Genomic DNA, 24,885 nt, shown 5'->3' with positions numbered 1-24,885 from the left:
AAATGTGCAACGAAAATTGTAACGCTGGTTATAAAGATTGAGCTTTCAGAGGTTAAAGAAATTTTGTGAAGAAGCTACTTGAATAAGAGAGCAACAACATCAAACTCAGTTCAAATACAAAATTTGCCCTTGAGGGGTTTTGTAGGCTCGTAGATTTATGCATTTAATAAAATATTGAAATGATGCAGTTCAGTATCGGTAGATATTTCGTTTTCGCTTAAAAAAAATTATAATTTATTGCATTCTCCCTGTTATTTCTCCGGGAAAAAACAAACTCGCCGCCATTAATGCTCGTTCTTTTATATAGGGTTCGTGGTGCCTTACTCTAAACGTACATATCATGTGAAAACCCAGGTTTTCCTCTGCATGAGTATTTTCAGCGATATCGGTTTAGAAGTGATATGATTTTGCATACCTAGCCTGAGTAAGTTGTCTACCATCGGTTTAGTAATTTTCTTCTAGCAGTGTTTCAAAATTCACAATATAAACTACACCGTCAGGTAGATATGTGTGTTTCTTAAGATAGAGCCTATGTATCCAGTAAATAAAAACAGGAGCACGGTTGTTGAATTTGTAACCATCTGGTTGGCTAAACGGAGCTAGGTTAGCAGCTTTTAACCTAGTTCCGATCTCTAGCTCCGACAAATAAGGTCTATAAATTCGTCAGAGAAGTGAGAAAAATATTTCTGCTAGTGGGCCGTGAAGTAATTGCGGGGAAAACCGGTTTGCCTCAGAGCCTACAGTTGGCAACTTCGGAAACAACAGAACTAACACAAAATGCTTGTTAGTTCCTGATTTTTCTTTAATTTCGGAGAGCAGAGGGAAATTTTTTTGCATTGAGCGTATGTAATACGTAGTCAATATGAAGTGAACGCTTGGTCATTAACTCATATGTATCACTAATAACCATATTTTAATATTTCCAAATGATGAAATATCTCATTACATGACTCTCTGAAGACTGAGAGCTAACAATACCAGAAAAGAGGGTAGCATTATATTTTAAAGACAACCTACCCCTCTTCAACTTGCATGAAACAACCACCGGTTATTATACCCGCTAACGCATGATTTTAAAATTACATCTTCAGTCCCTTCAGAAATTTCTGCTCGAGGTCCTGAAGCTGTTAAGGCATATAACAAAGCCTTAACGGGTGGAAAGGCCTGCATCAAGAGAATACCAGTAATGTTGATCGGACAGGAGCGGACAGGAAAAACTAGTCTAAAAAAGTCCTTAAAAGGAGAAGATTTCAATGAAAAAGAGGAAAGCACAGTCGGAATAGACACTGACTCTTTGTACTTTAAAGTATCAACAGAGATTTGGAAAAGTGGAAAGGTGAACGAAGAAGTAGAATTTGAGGCAGAAGATCAATTTGAACACCTTGCAGCAGCGAAAGTGATCAGTAAATTTTTAAGAAAACAAAGGGCAAATTTAGCAAAGTTAGATTCTGACTCAGAGTCAGATTCAGAGTCTGAGTTAGAGCCTCTGGATGGATCAAGCACGAACATTTCTCGTTATGGCTCAACTAAGCCCTCGAGAAATATCGAATCTTTACATGGACAATTGCCCGAGGAAGTAGCCAGGCTGGTTGAAAAATTGCTTCAAGAGGAGGAAAATGCAAACCATGAAGACAACATCTACTCAGTTCTGTGGGATTTTGGTGGACAGTCAGTGTACTACGAAACCCATCCAATTTTCCTCACGGAGAAGGCTATCTATATATTGGTGTCTGACTTGAGTTGTGATCCAGACGAGAATGCCATCCCGCCAGTCAAAACGGGACTTTTCGAGGACAAAGTGGACATTGAATGCAGTAAAACAAACCTTGATTATCTGGACTTTTGGATGTCATCAATTTATTCCTTGGTAAGTCCAGATGTTCTAAGCTCTCAAGAGACCGTTCCCAATGTTGTGCCACGGAGGCTTCCCCCAGTATTCCTGGTATGCACCCATGCTGACGTGCCATTTGGTGGATCTAACGCAAGAGGCCTTGCTTTAAAAACGTACGGCTTTTTGCAGCACAAGACCTACAAGGAACATCTGTATAAAGATGTTTTCGTCGTGGATAATACAAAGTCTGGCAGTGAAGAAGAATGTACTGAAGTTAAGCGACTGAGAGAAGAGGTACTTGCTGTTGCGAAGGAACTGCAGCTGACGAAAGAAGAAATTCCGGTGAAGTGGTTGAGGTATGAAAACAAGCTTCGCAAAAAGCATGATAAGTGGATAACGCTTGAAGAGGCCAAGAGGATTGCATTTGAAGACTGTGGAATCCAAGAAGATGAGGAATTTTCCACTTTGTTGAATTTTTTGCATGATCAGAGAATTGTGATTCATTTTAGTGGCTCTCTAAAGTTGGAAAGAATGGTGATATTAGATCCTCAATGGCTCGTTGATGTCCTCAAAAACGTAATCACCATAAGGCCTTTTAAGCACACGGAGCATCCTGTTAAAGACCTGTGGATACAACTTGAAGAAACCGGAATCCTGGATAAAAAGCTCATTGACCATGCTTGGAGAGACTTGCTCAACGACCAAAGAAGTCACGAGAGCCTCATTGCCATCATGGAGAGATTAAGCTTGATTTCCCCCTGGTCTTCATCTAAAGATAGCAAGCAGTACCTTGTACCGTCCATGTTGATGTCACCCCCAACAGATGACGTCCTACAGCTTCTTGACTCTGTAAACGCTCCATCACTTTTTTTAACATTTGTATCAGGTCGAGTGCCTCCTGGTCTATTCTCCCGACTCATATTGCATTTCCTCCATTGGTGTGGTGAAGAATGGAAGAGCAAAGTGAGCCCACAGTTGTTTCATAATTTTGCCATGTTTCACATTCTTCCAGACCAAGGTATCTCCGTCATTTTTTGGTGCCATTCCTCAGTTATTGAGGTCGCCGTTTACAGCGCAGACAATGACGAGAAAATAGCGGACATATCCCGTGCTGTTCGCTGGGAATTGAGGTTTATGCTCGAATGCATGTGGAAAGAGTTTCACTGGCTCAACAACGTGAAGTACGATATGTGTGTCTGCTGCCCAGTCTGTTCTCGACCAGGGTCGGGGAAATGCCGCGATCATGAAGTGCGCGGATGTGAGTGTTTACACTTCCTGTCAGAATCGGATTTGAGAAAGCGTCGACATTGTGATAGACCAGGACGCAGCCTTCTTGGGGATCGCAGGATTCGGGTCAAACAGTTTGAATGTTGGTTCTTATTTGGGGAAGAAGAGGAAGGTGCCGGATTGTCAACGAATCAGGTACTTTTCCAGTCCCATCCTCTTCCTTGGGGTTGATAAGACGCTAATACTTTTTAAGTTCAATGTAATTTTTTTTCAAGTGGTTTAAAAGTGGATCTAATTTTTTTTTTTTTAGCAACTGCAAGCTCTCCACGCAACAAGTCACGGAGGCTCCCTTGGTGCGAAAGACATATTTTCCATAGAAGGTAAAGGTCCCTTTTTTTTACGACATTATATCATAATTAAAATGTCGTACTTAAAGAAAGAGCTAACAAGATCCCTTCTCGTACAATTAATGGAGCAATTTGCATACTATTGTTTCTCCCGGAACAGACTTTTAACCAACTCAAAATATTTGGGCGTCAACAAAATACATTCCGTCTACTTAACTCTCTCTTTTTGCATTTACTCTCGTTTTTCGCTATTTCAATTCGTTCTACATTATTTTCAAGGAACGAAACGGAAAGATCTTGCGCTGCCCGAAAGTATCAAAACTTCCATCCAGTCCATTCCACTCAACTCAGGAAGTGATGTTAGGGATATTGTGATTCAGTTTCAAGAAGCTCTGCAGTTGGAACCAGCATCTTTGGCCATTCCAGAGCCTGAAACGAAAAGTATGATTCGCGGCCTCGCCTTGAGAGCTAAATTTGAGGAACGGGAGGATTTGGTGAGACACTTACGAGAGATTACACCTGCTGGTACTACTGGTGAGTTTAACAAGAGAAGATTTTTTTTTCGCACGGAGGAGCGGAAATAGGTTCCTAAGGTAAAAAGAATTACTCACACAAGTGTCCTCTCAATGCAACACTAAAATTATGTCAACGCGTGCTTGATTTTATTGTGAAGTTGTATTTGCTGTTGATGCCCTTTGGATCTGCTTTAATATATATATATATATATATATATATATATATATATATATTTGTCTTTGTTTTAAGTATTCTAAGGTACATTCTGCTACATATTTTTTTCTGTTTGTTTGTCTCTACAGGACCGTTGTTGAATGAGGATATGTCAGTTGGTTGCATGCCACATAAACAATACAAGGATTTGACGTTCAGCCTTTCGGGTAAGGAATTAGGTTGGCGACCACAAACCCATTTCTTCCTAAACTAGTTGTAATCTTTGATTGAACTAATAGGTTGTCGTCTCTCGACGCTGAAAAGGACTCTCGGAAAAAGTCGGGAATTAACAAGATTCGGGCGCCAAGAAAATGTCAGCAATTTATGCCAATTGACCATACTGTCTACAGTAGAGTCTTGTTTAAGGCCAAAATCTGTTTTTTCAATTGTAACACAATTTATAAAAGAGCATAATATCTTTTTATACGTAGTTGGAGAGAGGTGGAAACCGTTGGCAGAAAAGCTGGGTCTCTCCGAAATCGAGATTCGCTTTTTAGATGAGAGAGTTGTGAATCCCTCGCACGTTGTCCTTGGCGCTGTGGCAAAGCATCGCCACCTGAGTGTCGGAGAAATCTATGACACATTGGTCGACTGCGAACTACCAGTTGTTGCAGATCTTATGTAATTGATTTAGAATATGAAAACCGGATGAAGGTGAGTGACACAGCAAGAAGCAGACGCGAAAAACAAGATAGCAGCCGACGACTTATTAGCAAAACATATATGGAATATTGTATTTCCTGAATTTTGCATCGTAGTGTGAGAGCCATAATCTGTGTTAGGCAACACTTTAGCAGTTTTAGAGTCACTTCTAATCGCACTTGTAATATTTGAATAGTTCTTTGTATTGATTTCCATACGAAACGTTTGTTAGATGACAAAAAGTAGTATCGCACCAGTAATTCTAATTTGCCATTTGTAGCGAACAACGAATTTTTACATGGTGAGCACATGATGAAATAATCCAGTTTTGCATTACATTCATGTCTACAAGGCTATGGTTTTGGTGCTGATTTCTTTATTTTTGAGTGTTTCGTACAAGTAATTAAAGGAACAAGAAAAAACAAATCTTCATTATATCGGAATATTGTTACAACATAATCGCAGGGACTTACGGTGCAGGGAAGGGATAGCATCTTTTGCTTAAGAGTTCGAATAAGTAACATACAAGACTCGTTTGAAATATAGTCCTAACCAGTAAGTTTTTCCTTCTATTCAGCATCGAAAAACTTTCTTGAAGCGCGGAGCTCGAATGAAGTGACAAGGTTTCCTTGTACATGTACCGTTTCTGTATTGGTATCCAGTTCTCATATTATCTTGACAGTTAGAAAACAATGATTTCGTAGTTAGTAACACGTGTACACTCTGAAATTCGCTTCTCGAGTTGATGGAAGAATAAGACGGATTTTGTTTCAGAGAGAAAAAAACTTAGTTGAACATCAGATCAACCTTTCAGATTGCAGTTACCCATTTTTACTCTTAGGTAGAGAAGGACGTTTTGAGAATGAACTGCACTATTGAAAAACAATGATTGTTGTAGTTAGTAATACTCACTGAAATATATTAAATCATCAGTTGTGCACGAATCAGTTTTGAGTGTAGCTACTATAATAATAAATATAATAATAATATAAATATAATAATAATGCTACTGTAGCAACACATCTTATCTTCCCCTTGACCTATATGTATTCCTTGCATGTCAATGTAAAGCCAAAATAAAATCGTGTGTGTTTTAGCTTGACATGTGATTAAATGAGAAAATTATAAAATCTTAGTTCGCTGGAAGAAAGTGAAAGATGTAGTTGTACATTTTTCCTATTCCATTTTTTCAGATTCCCTTTTTTAGCCGTGGTTAACCATTCGTACTCCTGAATAAAGAAAGACGTGATGAGAGAAACGTGTCTCCCATAAAAAACAGAACACAATGAACTGAACAGGGCAACTGAAGCTCTTCACCGCCCCCCTCCCGCCCCCTTCCACAGCTTCCCCCCGGTGCCAAATTTAGTAAAGGCCTTTCTTGACCTTTCATTCCAGCGTTTAGCCATTGCTGATCATAAACCAAATTCAAGATGACTTTTTTTTTATTCCCCTTTTTATGTAAATTGTTACAAGTGTTAACTTTATCTTTCCCTTTTTCCAAAACTAGATTTTTTTTTTTAAATTGATGTAGATAAATTTTCACGATAACTTAATGAATCTATTTATTCTCAATGTTTGAAAACCTTCCGGTCCGCCAGCTGAAACTATCCGGTGAATTCAACGAATTAACGAACGATAAAAATAAAATTAAAAAAACTGCCTAAGCATTGCATCCAGAACTTAATTAGTTTTTGTAATTTTATATCAATAACTGCGAAGTGCGATTCGACGGGGAGTTGGACAATCAAATTGAAGTAACCTAAATGAACGATACGACAAAGAGAAAAAATACCAATGGCATGCGTTTGTTATTCTTCACAACCCTGCCGATAAACTTCAACTCGTACTAAGGACAGCACTGACTTAATTCAAAAGCTCTGGTCTGAGTAATTCATGAAAACATAATTTTTTTAAATTGTGGCTCACATTCTAAAACAATAATAAAAGGACCCCACTCCGACCAGGAACTAAGTTGGCAGTCAACTGGCCCGAGTCCACCGCAACGCCAAGTTCCCCCTAGATATGACATATATATTTAGTTTGAAAGGAAGATATGCCAGTGTTTCGAGTGATTTCCGTAAAACTCCGGAAACAGCTAAAGAGGATAAGGAAATAAGTTATTCGTTGAAACGAGAAAGATATGCCATCGTATTGCGCATGTCTTGGAATCATATTTGCTGTACAACACGGCGGAAAATGAAGGTTGGAAAGTTCGTGTTCAGTGAATAAATCATTCGTCTTTAATTTCTAGTATTTATTATTGCCGTAGGCAGAATAGGTAGTAAAAATAAACCCCACAATTTCACCAAAGCAAGTTCAAGTGCCGCGTTAAACGCTTCCACCACAAAGGTAAGTACTGTATTTCACAACCCAACCATTCATTACCTTTTCTTAACCACGAGGTCGCGTAAAATCACATGTACCTAATGTAACTAATCCAATGGCACGCAATGTGTGCAAACAAGACAAAGTATTGAAAAACAAAAACAAACAAACAAACAAACAAAATATAAATGTTCAGTGGCGACAGCAAGATTTAATTAATTTGATACCCTTGTCTTCTTTGGCAGTTCAGTTCCTCATTTGAAAGTATGGGACACTTTTAAGTCTCATTAAGTTCAAATACGCCACAGTCTCTAAACTTCACTACCGTTTCAATTGTAAGGGCGCTTAGAAAACGTAATGATTAGATCCACGCTGGTCTTGACTGATCTTCATATTCTTTTTTTGTAACATTTCGCAGACTTCACTAACATTTGCACTACGCAGTTACCCAAGCATTCTGGGCAGAAAAAAACGTCTGTGAGCCCTAATAGCAGTTTGAATTGTGTGTATTGGCCTTTGAGTGCTAGGATACAACATCACAGTGTGTTAGAGAAATGATTTGCCGAAGGTAAGAGCAAACATGATAAACTGTTTATTCGTTTGTCTTACAATGTAGTCACTAGAGATGTAGATCGCGACGTTTCGACTGCTTACTGCTAGTCTTCATCAAGCGATGGGGTCGACTCCTTATCATTTGTATCATGGTAATCTAATGCGATTGGCGGATTTCGATCCGCATTGATACAAATGGTAACGCTTGAGCAGTCGACCCCATCGCCTGATGAAGATTAGCAGTAAGCAGTCGAAACGTCACGATCTACATCTCGTGTAACAACATCGTGAGACAAACGATTAAACAGTTTATTGTTACTTACCACCACGAAGAGCAATAACCTCTTTTACGATAAGAACAAACATGTTAATGTGGGGTATGTCGTTATGATGTGCAGAGATTGGATGATTTCTGTTTGTACTGTCTTAAACACAGTCCTATTTCATTAATCATTCTCAGTCAGAGAGAGAGACAAACGTCGTGAGACAAACGATTAAACAGTTTATTGTTACTTACCACCACGATGAGCAATAACCTCTTTTACGATAAGAACAAACATGTTAATGTCGGGTATTTCGGTAAGATGTGCATAGATTGGATGGTGTCTGTTTGTACTGTCTTAAACAAAGTCCTATTTCATTAATCATTCTCAGTCAGAGATTAAACAGAACCACACCAGCAGTATTACAACAATAGAAGTTTGACCGAAAACATCTTTGGTATACCTTAGGGAACTGCCTTTCACAGTTCTGATCAAAACAAACTAAGCTCCATACAAAAAAGTAGACGAGCCTGACGCTTAGTGAACTGGACTTCGGAATTTGCTTGCGAAAGATCGCGAGGAAGTCAGACCACAACTGTATGACAAGAAGAATGCCGACGGCACTCCAATAGAACCAAATCACCAGTGGCATAATTCCTACTTAAAACAAACACATGTGCAGAAATTAAAATCTACTTCATTTGAAAGGAGTGAAAAAAAAGTGTCTGTATCACTGTTTATCCCTTCAAAACTTACCTTGCGAATATGATATATTCAGCGAATGACCTGACTGGCTTTTTCTTTTAAGCGTTAAATATTTTACCTCGCGCTTAGTGTCTTTTATTCTTACCTTATATTGAAGTAACACCTTTTCACTTCAGTTGCAATAGTTATGTTATAATCTCCTGGCCAAGCAAGCATTTTTAAGAGTTCATGGTTCCAGCCGCCCTTCTTTACAAGCTGGTTAGTTTTCGCAAGGCGCTTATTTTCCTTTTCATCAATCGCTGATGGTGCTAGCCTCTCACTTGATGGACCATTTTTATAATAGTTATAATAGGTAACTGCTTATACTATTGCAACAAAATTGTTAAAATAAATTTGTGTCCATTATTATGGACATAAATATATATATATATATATATATATATATATATGTATATATATATATATATAGAGGAAGATTGTGTTTCGATTTTTCCGAAGTACAGTGCTCGATACGTAAAGTAGAACGCGATATATATTGAGATAGGGAAAAAACAGAGATTACAGTTTCATCCTTACAAGTCTGTTGCGTGACTACTCACACATCAGGGGATTTTATTATAAAATCCTCTTATAAGTGAGACACTTTTGTATTTAATGACTGATTTCCTTGTGTAAATTGGCCATGGAAGAGAGTTTTTAAAGGCGACGTAATGAGGGTTAGCCCGTAGCTCTGACGAACAAATTATCTTTTCCAACGATGACTAAATAAAATAGTTTAAAATTATGGCGGCTTCCACCAAACTTTGTCTCTACGACAAATCAACGAAAACCAGAGCACGTAAAGGGCACCATTCATAAATTTTACAGACCCGGTATTGGCTATTACGTATTGTGCGTCTCTGTTTTTGTCATGGTTTTCACGAAAACTAAGTTGCATTGTTTCTCCGAAGCTTGTGGACTAAAATATAATTAACTTTGAGCTGATGGCCGCCGATAGCTAACGCCACGCGCAATGAATACTGGTCAAAAATGGGTCTTTAACACCGGCATTAATGATATAAATAACGACAATACATAAACATGTTGGCCTTTTCCCATCAATATGATTTCAATTGCAAACTGCCATGTTGCGCCTAACCGAGGTCGAGCCAGTCAAGGTTTTTTTATAGGGCGTTCGATGTGTATCTCCTAGATGAAATCCCTGTCTTGATCCAGTTTCTGTAAGATTTCGGAAGTATGATCACTGTGGAAATTACAGCTGTGGTGATACTAGTTGCCACGCTAGCCTTCGCACCATCTTTTGACGCCCAGTCTCGAAGGCGTCGTAGATCATGCACTCCACGAAATTGCCAGGTCAGCCATTGGTCTTCATGGAATCCGTGCAGTACACACCAGTGTGGTCAACAAGGGTCTCAGAGTCGATCAAGAACGGTGGTCTCCTCACCAGGTTGTGGAGGAGCACAGTGTCCTAATCTACACGAGACACAGCAATGTAACGGCAGTACACTGATTAACTGTCAAGTGAGTCTTTGGTCACTCTGGAGTGGGTGTAGTGCTGACAAATGCGGACACCAAGGGACCCAAAATCGATCAAGGACGGTGGTATCCTCCAAAAATTGTGGAGGAGCACAGTGTCCTGACCTCCACGAAGCGCGGCATTGCAACGGAATTGCGCCAGTTAGTTGCAAACTAAGTGCTTGGTCGGATTGGAGTACTAGCAGCACAGCGTGTGGCGCATCAGGGACACAGACCCGCTCGTGTCATAAGAAAATCTCTGAGCAATGTGGTGGTACGTGTACATATAACTTCTCAATAACACGATCTTGCCCACAGATTAGCTGCTTGAACGGAGGGAGTTTGAAGGATGGTAAATGTTTCTGTAAAGAAGGTTACTCCGGATCTTGCTGTGAGCATCATGGTAAGAAGAGATTCAGTATAAAGCAATCGTTTGTAGAAAGTAAAAGTAGCAAATTCAATTTCACACTCTTAAGCAGATCATATGAAGTTATAAAAGGAGTGGGTTTCTATAACTTTGGTGCTGCGTCGGTGGCAGAGTATAACAGGGTAATTTAGCAATATCAAGAAGTTGATATCGTAAATTGGCCACCGTAAAGAGTTTCAAAGTTTTCAAAGCTGACGTTTCGTCTTTCACCCTGACGAAAGGGCTAATGCTCAAAACGTCGGCTTTGAAACTCTTTACGGTGGCCAATTTACATTAACCGAATTCTTTGATTATGCTGAATTACCGTATGAAATTATACTGGTTCTTATTCTATCGATTGTTTCATTTGAGTAACAACTAGCCTGAGGAGTATAAGGTTTATTTCACAAGCACTTTAAACTACACAGCTGATTATGCAACACAAACTATTCGGCCATCAAAAGGAAGCTCGTTTTTTTTGTCTGTCCATCTGACTGTCTTTTTTTTTTTGCTTTGTCTTGGGTTTTTTTGAGGAAGAGATGGTGCTCTATTTTTTTCTAGGCATGTTATTCATGGACGCTAATATTATTTTGCTTGTTATTCTCTGTTTTGGTTGAAATATCAATTGGTTTGTTTCTTAATTATTCACACTTAATATGTAAATTTCGTGTCCTAGTTGTATTAAGCTCGTGATTCTTTAGGGAATTGTTCTTTCAACTTTGTTAAGTTAATCCTTTCATTCTTGTTATTTCCTTCACTCTTTATTATAGTAAAGGCAGTTACACCTCGCGAAATCTAGGTCGTCTAGCTCTAACTTCCCGAAAACTATATTCAACAACCGTCCCCTTTAGAAGCTTTTCCTTAGTCATCCCAGCGACATGAGCTTTTTTCAAACTCTTGTTTGTCGAGCTGCTTTTCGTTTCATTTTCCAGTTGAAAATAACCCACCCCCTTCCCCATGCGTCATATAATCAGGTATAAAAAAAATGAAGAAATTTTGTTTATCATGGAAATTTCCACGGGAGTCACCAAAATAGCCTAGGAAGTCTGGGTGCAGTGAAATTTACGATGTCGGTAAATATTGTGTCGAGACTTGACATTGGTGTGAATCGGGTTTTAGAAAGGACAAATGATAGATTAAAAGTAAGTATGTTGAAAAGTTCAAGATTTCTATATATTGCAGTCACGGTGTAGTTTAACCGATAAAAGAATATGGTTGTTCAAAATTATCTTAAGGAACAAACTGCAGTTATTTAACTGTACTTGATGAGATAATTGAATTACAAAGGAGCGATTTCTAAATCACACAAAGTACTATAATCTAATTCCAGTCCATTACTGACTTAAAAGGGTAATTTAATATTATCAAATGGGTTGATAACGTTAATTGGCCACCGTAAAGAGTTTTAAAAGTGACGGTTTGAACGTTAGCCCTTACACTCTGACGAATGACTAACGCTCGAAAAGTCGGGTTTAAACTCTTTACGGTGGCCAATTTACGTTATCAACTCAGTTGATAATAATAAATTACCCTGTTGTAATCTCCTACCGACATAGCACCACAGCTTCTTTAGAAACTTACCCCCTTTACTACCGCCTTAAGCTTCAGTGATCATGCACTGACTCAAAGTTATAATAAACGCAGCTCTCCAAATCTGTTTTGAAAACCCGAAACACATCAGAATAGTTCTCTGTATCTTCTCCCTGCCTTTGCCGGCAAGCAGCAATCGCTAAGGGATGACTGAGTATTTTTATACCTTCTCTGACGTATTGAACGCTTACAAATGTTTTTTTGGGCTTCTACATTTATGTCATAATTGCCTCAAGACAGTTCCACAGTGTAATATCAGAAAACACTGTTATCCACTTTACATGACCAAAGCTTTCTCAAAATTACCAGGTATTTCTTTTTATCAGTTACTCTCTATTACAGCGTCGCCTTCGATTTATTTTGATTTTTCTTCCGTAAAATTGTCTTTTACAGATGCGTCTAGATTGAATCATCTTGGGGTTATTGTTGGCACAACTTGTGGAGGATTTATTTTACTCTCTGTATTGTTTTGTATTGCATACATTATCCACGGTTGGATTGTTTGGAGACCCCAGCGAAGGATCGAGCCGTTTACTATTGTTCACTTTCAGTCACAGTCAGAAGTTGTGGATTTTTACAATTTGCCGGGTAAACCAGTAGTATCAATGCAACATTGAAAAGGACCCGGATGAAGTCGGGACGAATATCTTTCTCCAATCCTCATTTCATCACGGGGCACTTTCTTACCCTCTGAACGATTTAAAAATGCAAGCCCATTCAAACCAACCCGTCTCCTTAAAACGGGAGGGAGCATTTTTGATTAGCCGTTGATAATCGCCATATGGAGTAATTATAAATAAATCAAAATTTGCCTGGCACACCCTCGGTCAACACAAGTGAAGTCCATCTTGCCTTAAAGAGCCTTCGACATTTTTCCGAGTTTTTACAGGGGCACGGTGGGGAAGACTGCTCTTAGGCCAGAACAAATAGGGATACGACTTGGTCTGGTCACTTGAAATCGCTCTCACTTAATTAATTTTTTTTTCATTTAAAATTGTGATAATAAGGAAAATGCCCTGCATCTTCAGACAAAGACTTGCACTAGATTTGAATTGGTCATGATCTTGTAAGTGAAAAGACTGTTCTTTTGAACGACAGCGGTGTTGTTTGAGTAAGAAATTTTATTTTGTATATTTGTTAATTACATTAATGATGTACTTGTGGAAATTGCAGCAAGCTCAATGGCTGAGAGAACGCAAATTAATTCCGAACAAATTATAAAGTTGTCATTGGGCGCAAAAACAACTTGAAACTGAGGGCTGAAAAGTTGAAATGAAATTCATTTTGTATAGAAAGATATCAAATTAATCTCACGCAATTTGAAAAAGGTAAGCACTCGACTATGACCACGCTTATATCATACTTTTTAATCTTTGCCTAGTTTACTCGTGTTTGTTTGATCCCAATTGCTCTCGAGATCATTCGATTAACTGATAACTGAAAAATACAACCCCCCAACAAACATAAAACAACTCTTAACTAGCCTTTTATCACTGAGCTCATTGAGCACTGTGAATTCATATGAAACTTCTTTAGGCCTAAGCAGATTCCTAAAGCACTTTCTTTGTATACGTAGGGTCAATACTAAGATGGTCTGTTCGAAAGTGACACCATTTTCAGACTACAAGCATATAAGCGCTTTCCAAGAGATAAACCAGGGCAAGTAGCTCAGTTCTGAAGCAAAAATATTTTTCTTTGTCACTTTGTTGACACAAGATGTTTATGAATGTAGCAACAACCGACTGAAAAATAGAATCACCTGATACATTCATTGTTGTATGCAGTAAAAGTGACACCATTTTCCGTGGATGATATATAAAAGAAAAACCCTCTCTGTAAAAAAAATGTATAAATTAAAGTACGGGTTTGGAACTTAGAGCAAAGCATCCTAAAAGAAAAATATTACGGAGTACCACGTGAAAACTACGCTTCGACAATAAAAAGCAGCTCAAAAGGTTATGTGGTTTAAACTGATTTAAGGCGAAAATAAATTAACGCCTCGTGCGAACTCGAACACTAAAGTGCGGTTGCACTTTGGTTTAGTCTTTGGTGGCATTTCATTACTTATTTCGTCGGAGAAATAAAGGCCCGGGCTCAGTTCTTACAAAAACAACGATAACAACAATAACCGCACAAGCAAAAGAAGAGGAGGCTAAAACCACCAGACAGCGACACGCCAAGGGTGACTGAGAATGAGCCTGTGTCTGTTTCTTCATCTTCATCTGCATCTGTAAAGGAGAAGAAACATGATATGCAATGAATTCACCAAGATCACCAAGGAAGTCATTTGAATGATTAGTGACCCAATTCTGCGCTTCAAGCAATAAGGTAAGATTAAAAAAAACTTTGTAGAATTTTCTTTGAAATGCTCACGTAGGTGAGCAAGACTGAAAACTTGCAGTTGTTGAATAAATTACACAGAATTCGCTAACACATATCGCAAACACGTTTCATTGTACCCAACTCTCTCATTTTTTAATGCATGAAGTAAGTTACAGGTGTGTTTTGACAACCGTCACACCTACCTTATTAAGATCCACTTAGTAAAAAAGTTAAATTCAGTTCTACATTTTTTTTTTCTTTTTGGCTTTCAAGGTTATCTTTACACCTTATCTTTATCATCATAAATGCATGGATTACTAGGCAGCCCCTGTGACAGTTTCTATCATTCTAAGCCTTTATAGGAAACGTGCTTCGTTTAATTTCAACATAATTATGCCTTTTTTTGTCTATAATTACTTTTCTCGCAGCAATAACCAGTATATCCCTCCTTGCAACTACACGCTCCACCCAATAAGCTTCCTCCATTAAAGCAAGTCTTGCGAGGGCAGGATCGTTCCATCTTTAAGTCTGACCCTCCAGAACATGAACCTCCGCACCTCTCGTAAATTGTCCGCTGACGAGTTCTAGTCTGTAATCCTCCTACACCACAATCTGTCGTACAATGGCTCCACTCTGACCAGGAACTAAGTTGACAGTCAACTGCTGGCGAAGGGCCATTACATATTTCCTCTACAAATGACATTAAAAAAAGATGCGATTAGAAGAAAACATGGTGTGAAAACAAGGGTGCTCTACAGTACTTTTTGTAAAAAAAAAAAAAAAAGGCTTTACCAAAGTTGTGCTAAATTATTTTAGTTATTACACAAGAAGTAAATGGTTTGAATCCGGGGTTAGCATGCCATCGTGTAGTCCTATGGTCCGGGCGAGGGTACTTCTAAGAAGGACTGTTGTCGGTGGTAATGACTGACGTTTCAACAACCTCTGAGCGGATGTCATCATCAAAGTTAGAGAGATAAATCTTATAACGAGTTCGACTTAAATCAAATTGTGTATGTATGATAGTATCTCCCTAACCAAATAGGCGAAAGGAGTGTTGGTAAACGAGTGACAAGGCGACATCAAAACCCGCTTGGAAGGCCTCGTGTACGCCGGTTTTTCAAATAATTTCCGTAAATTACAAGAGGCAGAGATATAAGCAAAGATGTTATCCATTGAAAGGAGCATGATCGTTATTATATATGTAATAAAATCCTATTCGCTGCACGACGCAGCAAGAAAGGAAAAAAAGTAAAATTTCCGCACAAGACAAGCTTGGAAACTTTTTTACGAGAATTAAATGTCATAGCCTGCAGAACAGGCCTACTATTTTTTCATTTTCCAGGTGAACGGAGGCAAACGCCAGGCGTGAGCGAAGGGAGGAGCATTTTTTTTCGGGTTGCTTCCTTCGCACGTGTCTCGCCTCCGGTTCGCTTCGTGCTTGCTTCCGTTAGCCTGAAAAAGGTCAGTCATTAATCTATGCAGCAGTCGTCTTGCAGATAGGATGACAGCCGTGGTCGCGTGTATCGACGGTCAGTCAGCAAGGAAACATTACGCAGCTATTATTGAGAGGAATTATTTGGAAATACAGCCAAATATAACTCTTCTGCTTCCTTTGAGTGAAAGAGATAAGATTGGCAACCGAAATACCACAAATAGAAAACCAAATTTTTTTTAGCCCTTTTCCGAGTTATGATGTCCTAAGGTCGTGGTTTACTTCACAGTCTGACTATAGACTTCACTATTTCACATTAATCGAAATATCTTTGACGATGAGTTACAAGACCATTCAGTGAAATAAATTAAGCGAAAACGAGAAGTCTCCTCAGAAATGCCAAAGATAGTTTGCTATAGACACTTCTTGGAAGCACGTTTTGGAAAACCGCACGCGTTGGCGCATTTTTTCAAGGCTGGTATCGCAGTCTCGCACTCGTACTCAAGGACCGAAAAAGGCGGCGTCTTTGTCAAAGAGCACAGTTAGAAATCACAACGAGCCATACCAGCAGCACCTCTATAATGAAAATGTAGGCAAAACTCTAATTCATCATCAAGGAATTGCCCCGGATTTTTTAATGTGACACTCAAAATAAGCATCTTAATTTGCACGCAATACGTCTCCCTCGAATCAAATACTCTCTGCTCACTAGTAATGTTCCGACAGCGCGCAATGGTGCAACGGGATGGAATACATTGCCATCGAGTGAAATGAGTATACAAAAAGAGTGTTTTGGCGCTTTTTTAATCATAAACAGGCTCTGTTTATTTTGCTTCTACTGCTGACGTGAGGTCAAACCACAAAAGATATTATTAGCAATGAGAAAGAAAAACCTTCAGCAGTGTCTGGGTCGTATCAATTAAGTTTATCTCGCTTGTATGATATGCAGCACGTCCAACAAAGCCTACATTTTCTTAGAATTGGGTCTTACTATTCGCAATTTCAAATGTTTTCCTTTAATGTAAACAGAAAAATAAACTCATTTTTGTGTTATTTCCAACCCGTTGAGAAATCGATTTGTTAATATAACTTTATTGGGTACTTTTCCTCTGGAATGCATGGTTTATTCGTTTGTTTCATCACGTGGAAGCTCTCGCCAGTTATGCACACATGAAGCATCCTTTCCAAGAAAGACACACTTTCCAGTTAAAATAACTTATTGTTTCTCAGAAATGGAAAAGTTAATGAAGCACACTTTCCGTCAGCAAATCTCATCATTTACTACAGTGACATTCGTAGTGAAAATAAGTGATGAGAACAAACGTCGAAATTTTGTAACGCAAGTACAAGATTCATTTTAACAGATACCGTCACTCTCTTTTGAAAGCTCGGTTCTTCATTCAAAAGTATGAGAGACTTTTTAATCTCACAACATTCGGAGATGGTGAAGTCTACATGAAAGTCACCAATTTTTACCCAAGTGCTACTCGTGTGTGCATAAGAATCGAACTGATCATCACGGTGGTACATATCTGTGGGAGTGCACTCAAACGTTTCGATGGAGAGAAAGCTCAGAAACCTTGATATTAAAGTGCAGATTCAAGCAAAGATGGCCGAGTTGTTCCCGATTGACCTGTCTTAAACATTGTTCTGTTTTGACCGTCTCTGTTCTCCATTTTGGGTCCAAAATATTTTTCGAAAAAATTGGTCCTTCAATTTTCTGTTCAAAATAAGCTTCCAAAATTAAGATGTGCTTGTGTGCGTGTTTATAGAGGAGCTTTTCTTTTCTCTTTAGCAAGTTACCTTGGCAACAATTTCCCGTAAACCCATCTCGACAGCGACATGCTCCATTTTGTACACTTCCCCCATTGAAACAACTGGTCTGTAAGCAGGATCTTGTTCTTGAGAGAGAAGACGAACATGTACCGCCACACTTCTCAGTAAGAACTCGGTGACGAGAGCTAGATTGCGTTCCCGATGCGCCACAAGGAGTTGTGCAAGAGCTCCAACTTGTCCATTGGCTCAGTTCACAGTCAACTGGATTTCCCCCATAGCACTGACGAGTTTCGAAAAGGTTGTCAGGGCATTCTCTTCCACCACAAGTAGGCCTTGTTACTATCATTCTTGATCGACTTTGAGCTCCCAACTGCCCACATTGGTCTGAAGTGCACCGACTCCAGAATGTCCAAGACGTGACATCACAGTCTCGCGCTGGACATTGACAATTAGAAGAGACAGAGAACCACACTAGCAGAATTACCACAAAGGAAACCTTTGCCGAAATCATCTTTGGTATAAACTATAGGACAACCATTCACAGTTGTAAACACAACTAAGCGTCAAACAAGGAAGTAAACTTAAACGAGCCCAGCACTAAGTCAACAGGACTCCGGACTTTGCCCACGTGATGTTCACGAGGAAGCCATACCGCAGTTGTTTGACGAAAATAAAATGCAAAATGATAAGCTCTTTATCACGCAGCCCCATCTTGGATTGCGTGAGGCACCAAATCGAGGCTGGACGGGCACAAGGTATAGGGTTGTGTTACATTAAAGTGTTTTGAATGAAGATTTCAAGCAAGCATGGCCCATTATCATTGCTGCGTTCATTTCTGTAGTAACGACAAACGAATAAAATTGGTGATAATTTATCTTTCTTTCACTTTCCTTCGAATGATTTATTGAGATCGAAATGGATTGCCGCTACCTGGCGAGATGAAGACACGTAGATCAGACGAGAACATGTCGCCAAGCTTAAGACGAGGAAAATTGTGAGTTGTATGATCAATTGCTCATTATCAGAATAATTACATGTGCAAAACCAGTTGAATAGTCAGTGTTCGTCTTATCCCTAATAATTTTATAGACCAACTACGTTCTATTTTCATTTGCCAAACTTAATTTTGTGGCACATGAGTGTAAGGTAGAATTTTTCCCCAAAATCACTCTTTTTCTGCCCTTTTTTTACCTAAAAATATGACAGAAGCACTCCTGAAAATATTGTCAGTATAGAAACTATGTTTAAGTCAGATTGCTTGCTAGTTTATGGTAATCTTTACATTAGGTTGCCTCTACCTGACTATTTATGTACAGTACCCAGCTTCAGAGTAACAGTGTGGAACTAAATTAACCCTTTACATCCTAAGATCACAATGTATATTCTCCATACTGTTCTCAAAACATTTCCTGAGGTGCTGATAAAGAGAAATTGTTTTGCAATCAAGAGCTCATTTAGTTAGTGATTATTTCCTTCATTCTCATGACATTATTATGTAATTCAGGGAGATATTGTAAAGAGAAATTAGATGCTACTCACTCTTATGGGTGAACAGGTTCAGTACAATGCTTCCATCTTTTAGATGGGGATGAGGGAGGTAGCCTGGAAGCAATGTGAGTCTATTGAGTTGTAAATGGAAGTTTTTAGTTCATGTTGTTTCTTTCCATGTTTTAACTTTGTGAAGGCTGTTGGAGTTTGTTTCCTATCCCGATGTTTTGGTTTTTTGTTTCTTGAGAAGCTTCAGATTGAGTTTGTAATAACATTTCAAATTCAAGATGTTCAAAGAGCAAAGAGACCCTATTCATTCATAGAATTTGGTGAGCAATATTCATAAATCGATAAGAAGTTTGTGAGATGCCATCCACAACAAACAACATGTGATTTGTTGGAATTATTAAGATAGATCATGCCAAAAGACACCGACAGAAGATCGCCAGGTAACTATATGACCTGAAGTGGACTAGCAGTTTAGTAATTGAAATGTTTCAATCCTCAATGAGGAGCTTCTTAAGTCTGCTATCTATAGTGACTCTAACTAAGAGATGAAGGATGGGACAACACAAGAACTTTGACATGGCAGCTTAATTTGAGTGAAATGAGTGAAGATTTACACAACAGATGAGTCTGTATTGTATAGACTGGCATCAAAAGAAATAGATTCTAACTAGGACATGCTTGAAGTATTTTACTATCACCATTTGCAAACGCGGTTGTCAATAAATTATTCTGTCCGGCATTGCCCATTATGAACAGATTGAGGAGGAGGTGGGTACATAGACAAAGATATCGGAATTCAACCTTTCTTGGATCCCTGAAATCTGAAAGTGCACAAAAGACAACCGAGGATAGAACGAGATATGAGAATAAGTTTCAATTAGATAATAATTTACAGTATTACAGAAACGGAACTTTCCTGCTTTTGTAGAATTTCGACGCATTTCAACGATACTTCTCACTCGTCAACGATACATTTCACTCGTGAGGTATTGAGTTAACGCTCGAAGAGAAATCCTATATCTACGCGCGCCAAGTATTATTCTCTATATCTCGCTGATTGAAAATTAAAATTTTCATTTTCACAGGGGTCAATAAAGGTGTGCTTTCAGGCATCCTGTTTGATTGGAGCTGTCGTTGTCATGGTCGTGGTGGTTCTATGTCATGAAAAAGGAAAGTGAAATGTTAAGCGATGGAGCAATGATCTGGAGAGGAAAGCAGTTTCTATTTTCAAGAACCTTGGAGTGTTATCAAAAGTACGCGTGAAGTTAGCGGTTTATTTCAAATAAAGCACTACTCAGTGCAGTCAGCTAATGATTTTGTTGTTTGCATCACAAACAGAGGCTAGTCGTTGACATGACTGTCACTTTCTTCCGTTAAATGTTTGAAAAATGTCATGGTTATTTAAATGAATTTGTCCTACGATGCCCAACTCTTGTTATATTTAAAAAAAAAATGTTTTAACTGCTTTTTATATACTCAAGCTTCCACTTCCCCTCCCCCCTCCCCCCACATTTACCACACTACAGTATGGCTAGAGAACATGGCCATAAACTACAGAAACAACGAGAAATGAGGTGTCTCTTGTCTTCCAAAGAAGTGTGATTACTTCATGACGTTTCTATGGCTTAAAGGGGATTAAAAGATTTCGCATTCAGGGAATAGAAGACAGACTATGGCAAAAATTTTGATCGTTTATTCAGTAAATATCATTAATAATGCAGTTATTGTGGAAGTTCCAACATACCCAATGGCTAAGAGAATGCAAGCTAATCCCCAGTCGATCATAAAATTGAAATCGGGTTCAAAAGTTGAAAAATAGTGTAGTATTCACTTTAGGATAGGCTCTCGAAAGCCTTCTGACTGCTACGTTTTTTTCGGTTATAATCTTTGCCAAATATACTCGTGCTGATTGAATACAAATTGCTCTCGAAATCATTTTATAACAGTATAAATGAGAAAAAATTAAAGGACGAGCACAAAAAAACTCTTCACTAGCCTTGTGTGGGGTTATTTAACACTGTGAATATACATGAAACTTCTCAAAGCTTAAGCACACTCCTTTAAGCACTTTCAATGTTTGATAAATACTGGGATGGTCTTCTCTGACACATTTTCAGTCCAGAGGTACGTGAGCACCATTCCAGAGAAAAACCAGTGCAAGTCAATCAGTTTTGAAGGCCTGGATTCATTTCTTAAAATAACGCCACCACACACCTATGATGATGATGACGAACAAAACTACTACTCCCGACACCGAAATCCCGACCTTGATATTGATTGAGCCTGTGTTGGTATCTGTATCTTTATCTGAAAAGGAGAAGAAATATGATCAATGATCAGCAATCGAAAAATTTGATCTAGATCAAAAGAAAAGTAATTTGAATGATCGGTTAGCCACTTTTCAAGCAATTTTTTAACAATTTTTAGAATTTACTTTTGAAATGTTGAATTCATTGAGGAGCACTTAAACTTGGAGGTTTAGAAATAAATTCGCTAACGCATTTAACCGGCAACACGTTTCGTTGTACCTAATAAATTGGACAGCCCTTAAACCAGTTCTCTGAAGCTCAGTGATTGAGCATCGAACCTTAAAATCTGCAATCAAAGACATCAGGGAACTTGGCTATTATATGATACTAATTATCATCATCAGAGTCCCAGAGATGAATCCTATGACGACTTCGGCTTAAATCAAATAGTGTATGTGGGACGGTATCTCCGTAACCAAATAGGCGAAAGGAGTGTTGGTAAACGAGCGACAAGGCGACATCGACACCCCCTTGGAAGGCCTCATGTATGCCGGTGTTTCAAAGAATTCCGTAGACAAGAGGCAGAGATCTGAGCAAATATGTTACATTCGTTGAAACGAGCATGATCGTTATTAAATATCGGTGAAATCCTATTCGCTACACGACGCTGCGAGAAGGAAAAAAGTAAAATTTCCGCTCAAGACAAGGTTGGAAACTTTTCTCCGAGAATTAAATGTCGTAGCTTTCAGAACAGGCTTGCTATTTTTTCGTTTTCCAGGTGAACGGAGGCAAACGCGAGGCGTGAGCGAAGGGAGGAGCGCTTTTTTTCGCGATCCATCCTTCGTGCTTGCCTCCGTTCGCCCGGAAAAGGTAAGTCATTAATCTATGCAGTAGCCGTCTGGCGGATAGGATGACAATAAACGCGAAATGTGGTCGCGTGTGTCGACGGTCGGTCGGCAAGGAAGCATATACGCAGCTATTGTTGAGGGAAATTATTTGGAAATACAGCAAAATTAAACTCTTCTGCTTCCTTTGAGTAAAAGAGATAAGATTAGTAACCGAAAGACCACAAATAGAAAACCAAAATTTTTTTTTGGCCATTTTTCGAGTTATGAAAAAATTATAATTCATCATTAAGGATTTTTTATGTGACCCTCAAAATTTTATCAGCGTTGCTGTAAGCATCTTAATTTGCCCGCAATATGTCTCTCATGTCTTCTTCGAATCGAATACCTTTTTTTTTTTTTTTTTTTTTTTTTTTTTTTGTGGGCACGGTAACGAATCCTGCAATCTGATTGGTTCTTCACCCGGTCAGTACTTTTCTACATCTGCTCACTGGCCACTGTAGCACTTTCGTGAGTCGCGGAGTACATCCCAACTTTCGTTGTCATTTTTCATAAATATGTCTCGTTTTTCCGGCTGGGCAGTATTTTTAAGCAAACACGTCGGTCACTACCTCAAGCCGATAAATAACTTATGAATCCTCTCTTTTTTCTCTCTCAAATCACTTTGGTTGACAAAAAAATGTTGGTTTCAGAGTGAATTTGTATCAGCAATAGTATCATTAAGTTGGTTGACAAGCGGCCAAAAAACCGTCTGCAATTAATTTTAATCGTTCACAGAAAGTGCCTAGAAAGTTAAAAGGTGAGGTATCTAGTTACAATTGAACTAATCATGGAACTTTCATTCATTTAATATCTGAATTTTCTCAAACAATTTGTTCCTAGCGAGAGAGCGAACGAAGTCTTAATTTCACTTCTACAACAAAAATACGCTCTCGATGAGTTTTTCTAATTCCGTTTAATTTAGACATTTGTACCGTAAATTGCACAACAGTAACTGAAGGAATTTATTGAGAGAAGGCCGCATTAAATCCCCTTGTGTCTCGTTGGAAAGTGCCATTCGAATTTAGTTTTTGTGGAGGAAAGACCAGATTTACACACGCCATTGCAGCAAACAAACGAGCAAACTCTCATAACTTCAAAATAAAAAATTTGAATTTACTCACAATTATTTTCCTTGCCGTTTACTTAATGTACAGAGGTAAATCTCCGCACATGAATGAAACGTCGATGAGAGTGAATAATACTTTCCGTTAGATCATGGTCTGTTTTTGAAGAAAACATTGTGGTGACAGTCCTTGCCAAACTAGTTCCGTTGTTTTTCAAATGTTCTTGCGTTTTTTTTTTCTTACGCGCTCTCTAATTGAAAGGTGTCAGATTGTGACAGATACCTGTAAAACTAATGTTTCAAAGTTTGTTTGGAAGCCTTCACTTCTCTTTAATTTCCATCACCTCTATTTTAATTTTTACTCGCTCAAAAATTGTTCAGTTTATGGAAAAGATGGCCGAGTTGTTCCCAGTTGACCTGTCTTAAACACGGCTGTTTTGAGCGTTTCTGTTCTCCATTTTGGGTCCAAAATATTTTTCGAAATACATATATCCAAAATAAAAATTGTTCCTTAAATTTTCTGCTCAGAATTAGCTTCCAAAATTAAGATGTGTTTGCGTGTGTGCGTGTGTGTGTGTGTTTGTAGGGTTGCTTTTCTTTTCTCTTTTTCTCAGCTAGTTACCTTGGCAGCAATTTCCGGCAAACCCATCTCGACAGTGACATGCTCTATTTTGTAAACTTCCCCCATTGAAACAACTGATCTGTAAGCAGGATCTTGTTCTTGTGAGAGGATACAAACATGTACCACCACACCCCTCGGTAGTAATTCGGTGACGAGAGCTAGACTGTATTCCTGATGCGCCACAAGGAGTTGTGCAAGAGCTCCAATGTGTCCATTGGCTCAGTTCACAGTCAACTGGATTTCCCCCATAGCACCGGCGAGTTTGGTAAAAGTTGTCAGGGCATTCTCTTCCACCACAAGTAGGCCTTGTTATTATCATTCTTGATCGACTCTGAGCTCCCCACTGCTCACATTGGTCTGAAGTGCACCGACTCCAGATGTCCAAGACGTAACATCACAGTCTCGCGCTGGACATTGACAATTAGAAGAGACAGAGAACCACACTAGCAAGATTACCACATTGGAAATCTTTGCCGAAATCATCTTTGGTATACACTATAGAACGACCGTTCACAGTTGTAGCGTCGAACAAGGAAGTAAACTTAAACGACTCCCAACTATTATGTCCATGTGAATACAAAGTTCCTTCAAACGATTTATCTTGTCTTAAAATTTTGCGGCTTTTCGTTTTAGCCCGGAAGGTCCAGGAACACGAGGTTCGTTTTCCAGTTTTCTGCATCCATTCCAAATAAACATTAAAGCTTAGTTTCGCACTCTATTGATTCTAAAAAATAATAAAGAATGAGCGCCTTTTCCTTAATAAGCGCTCTCCCTTCGGGTAACCAAAGTAAATAAGCGCCCCGGGTGTTAAATCGAATCATCACGTTAGATACCAGGCTAAATACTGCCTCTGCTTCGCGAGAAAGCGCCCATCACGATGTATTTACTTACAATTAGGATTACCA

The 24,885-nt window shown here is 38.8% G+C and overlaps 2 protein-coding genes and 2 pseudogenes across 3 annotated transcripts in view; 2 read left to right on the top strand and 2 right to left on the bottom strand.

Annotated features, from left to right (window-relative positions):
• Nucleotides 1-5,855, top strand: part of LOC131793973 (uncharacterized) — a 43,454-nt gene extending 37,599 nt beyond the window's left edge. For both annotated transcript variants that reach the window (XM_066173688.1, XM_066173689.1), the window contains 5 exons: nucleotides 1,092-3,253; nucleotides 3,369-3,438; nucleotides 3,685-3,939; nucleotides 4,224-4,301; nucleotides 4,566-5,855. In XM_066173688.1, coding sequence (XP_066029785.1) covers nucleotides 1,092-3,253; nucleotides 3,369-3,438; nucleotides 3,685-3,939; nucleotides 4,224-4,301; nucleotides 4,566-4,759 — 2,759 coding nt within the window. In that variant the 3' untranslated portion in view covers nucleotides 4,760-5,855. The remainder of the gene's footprint in view (nucleotides 1-1,091; nucleotides 3,254-3,368; nucleotides 3,439-3,684; nucleotides 3,940-4,223; nucleotides 4,302-4,565) is intronic.
• A 4,002-nt stretch (nucleotides 5,856-9,857) lies between these two features.
• Nucleotides 9,858-13,104, top strand: LOC131792917 (spondin-1-like; annotated as a pseudogene).
• Nucleotides 13,105-13,239: 135 nt separating this feature from the next.
• Nucleotides 13,240-18,323, bottom strand: LOC131781169 (spondin-1-like). The gene is made up of 3 exons (XM_066173790.1): nucleotides 17,690-18,323; nucleotides 14,872-15,144; nucleotides 13,240-14,360 (listed from the first exon to the last, which is right to left on the bottom strand). The coding sequence occupies exons 1-3, from the start codon at nucleotides 18,171-18,173 to the stop codon at nucleotides 14,227-14,229; spliced, it is 891 nt and encodes a 296-aa protein (XP_066029887.1). The 5' UTR covers nucleotides 18,174-18,323; the 3' UTR covers nucleotides 13,240-14,226.
• Nucleotides 18,324-23,972: 5,649 nt separating this feature from the next.
• LOC131776244 (spondin-1-like) lies at nucleotides 23,973-24,463 on the bottom strand (annotated as a pseudogene).
• Between the last annotated feature and the right edge of the window lie 422 nt (nucleotides 24,464-24,885).

Source organism: Pocillopora verrucosa, chromosome 10, assembly GCF_036669915.1.
Source record: "Pocillopora verrucosa isolate sample1 chromosome 10, ASM3666991v2, whole genome shotgun sequence".
Lineage (NCBI taxonomy): Eukaryota > Metazoa > Cnidaria > Anthozoa > Scleractinia > Pocilloporidae > Pocillopora > Pocillopora verrucosa.
Note: the sequence above shows the minus strand (reverse complement) of the source record. Positions and strands in the feature narration are given on the sequence as shown.

Excerpts from the sequence above, each read along its gene's own strand:
- LOC131781169 (XM_066173790.1), bottom strand. The coding sequence starts at position 18,173 with ATGATTTCGGCAAAGGTTTCCTTTGTGGTAATTCTGCTAGTGTGGTTC. Across the intron at positions 15,145-17,689 it reads TACGGGAAATTGTTGCCAAG|AGGAAATATGTAATGGCCCT; the intron begins GTAACTTGCTAA and ends TGTCATTTGTAG. Across the intron at positions 14,361-14,871 it reads TGGTTATTGCTGCGAGAAAA|ATGCAGATGAAGATGAAGAA; the intron begins GTAATTATAGAC and ends TCTCCTTTACAG.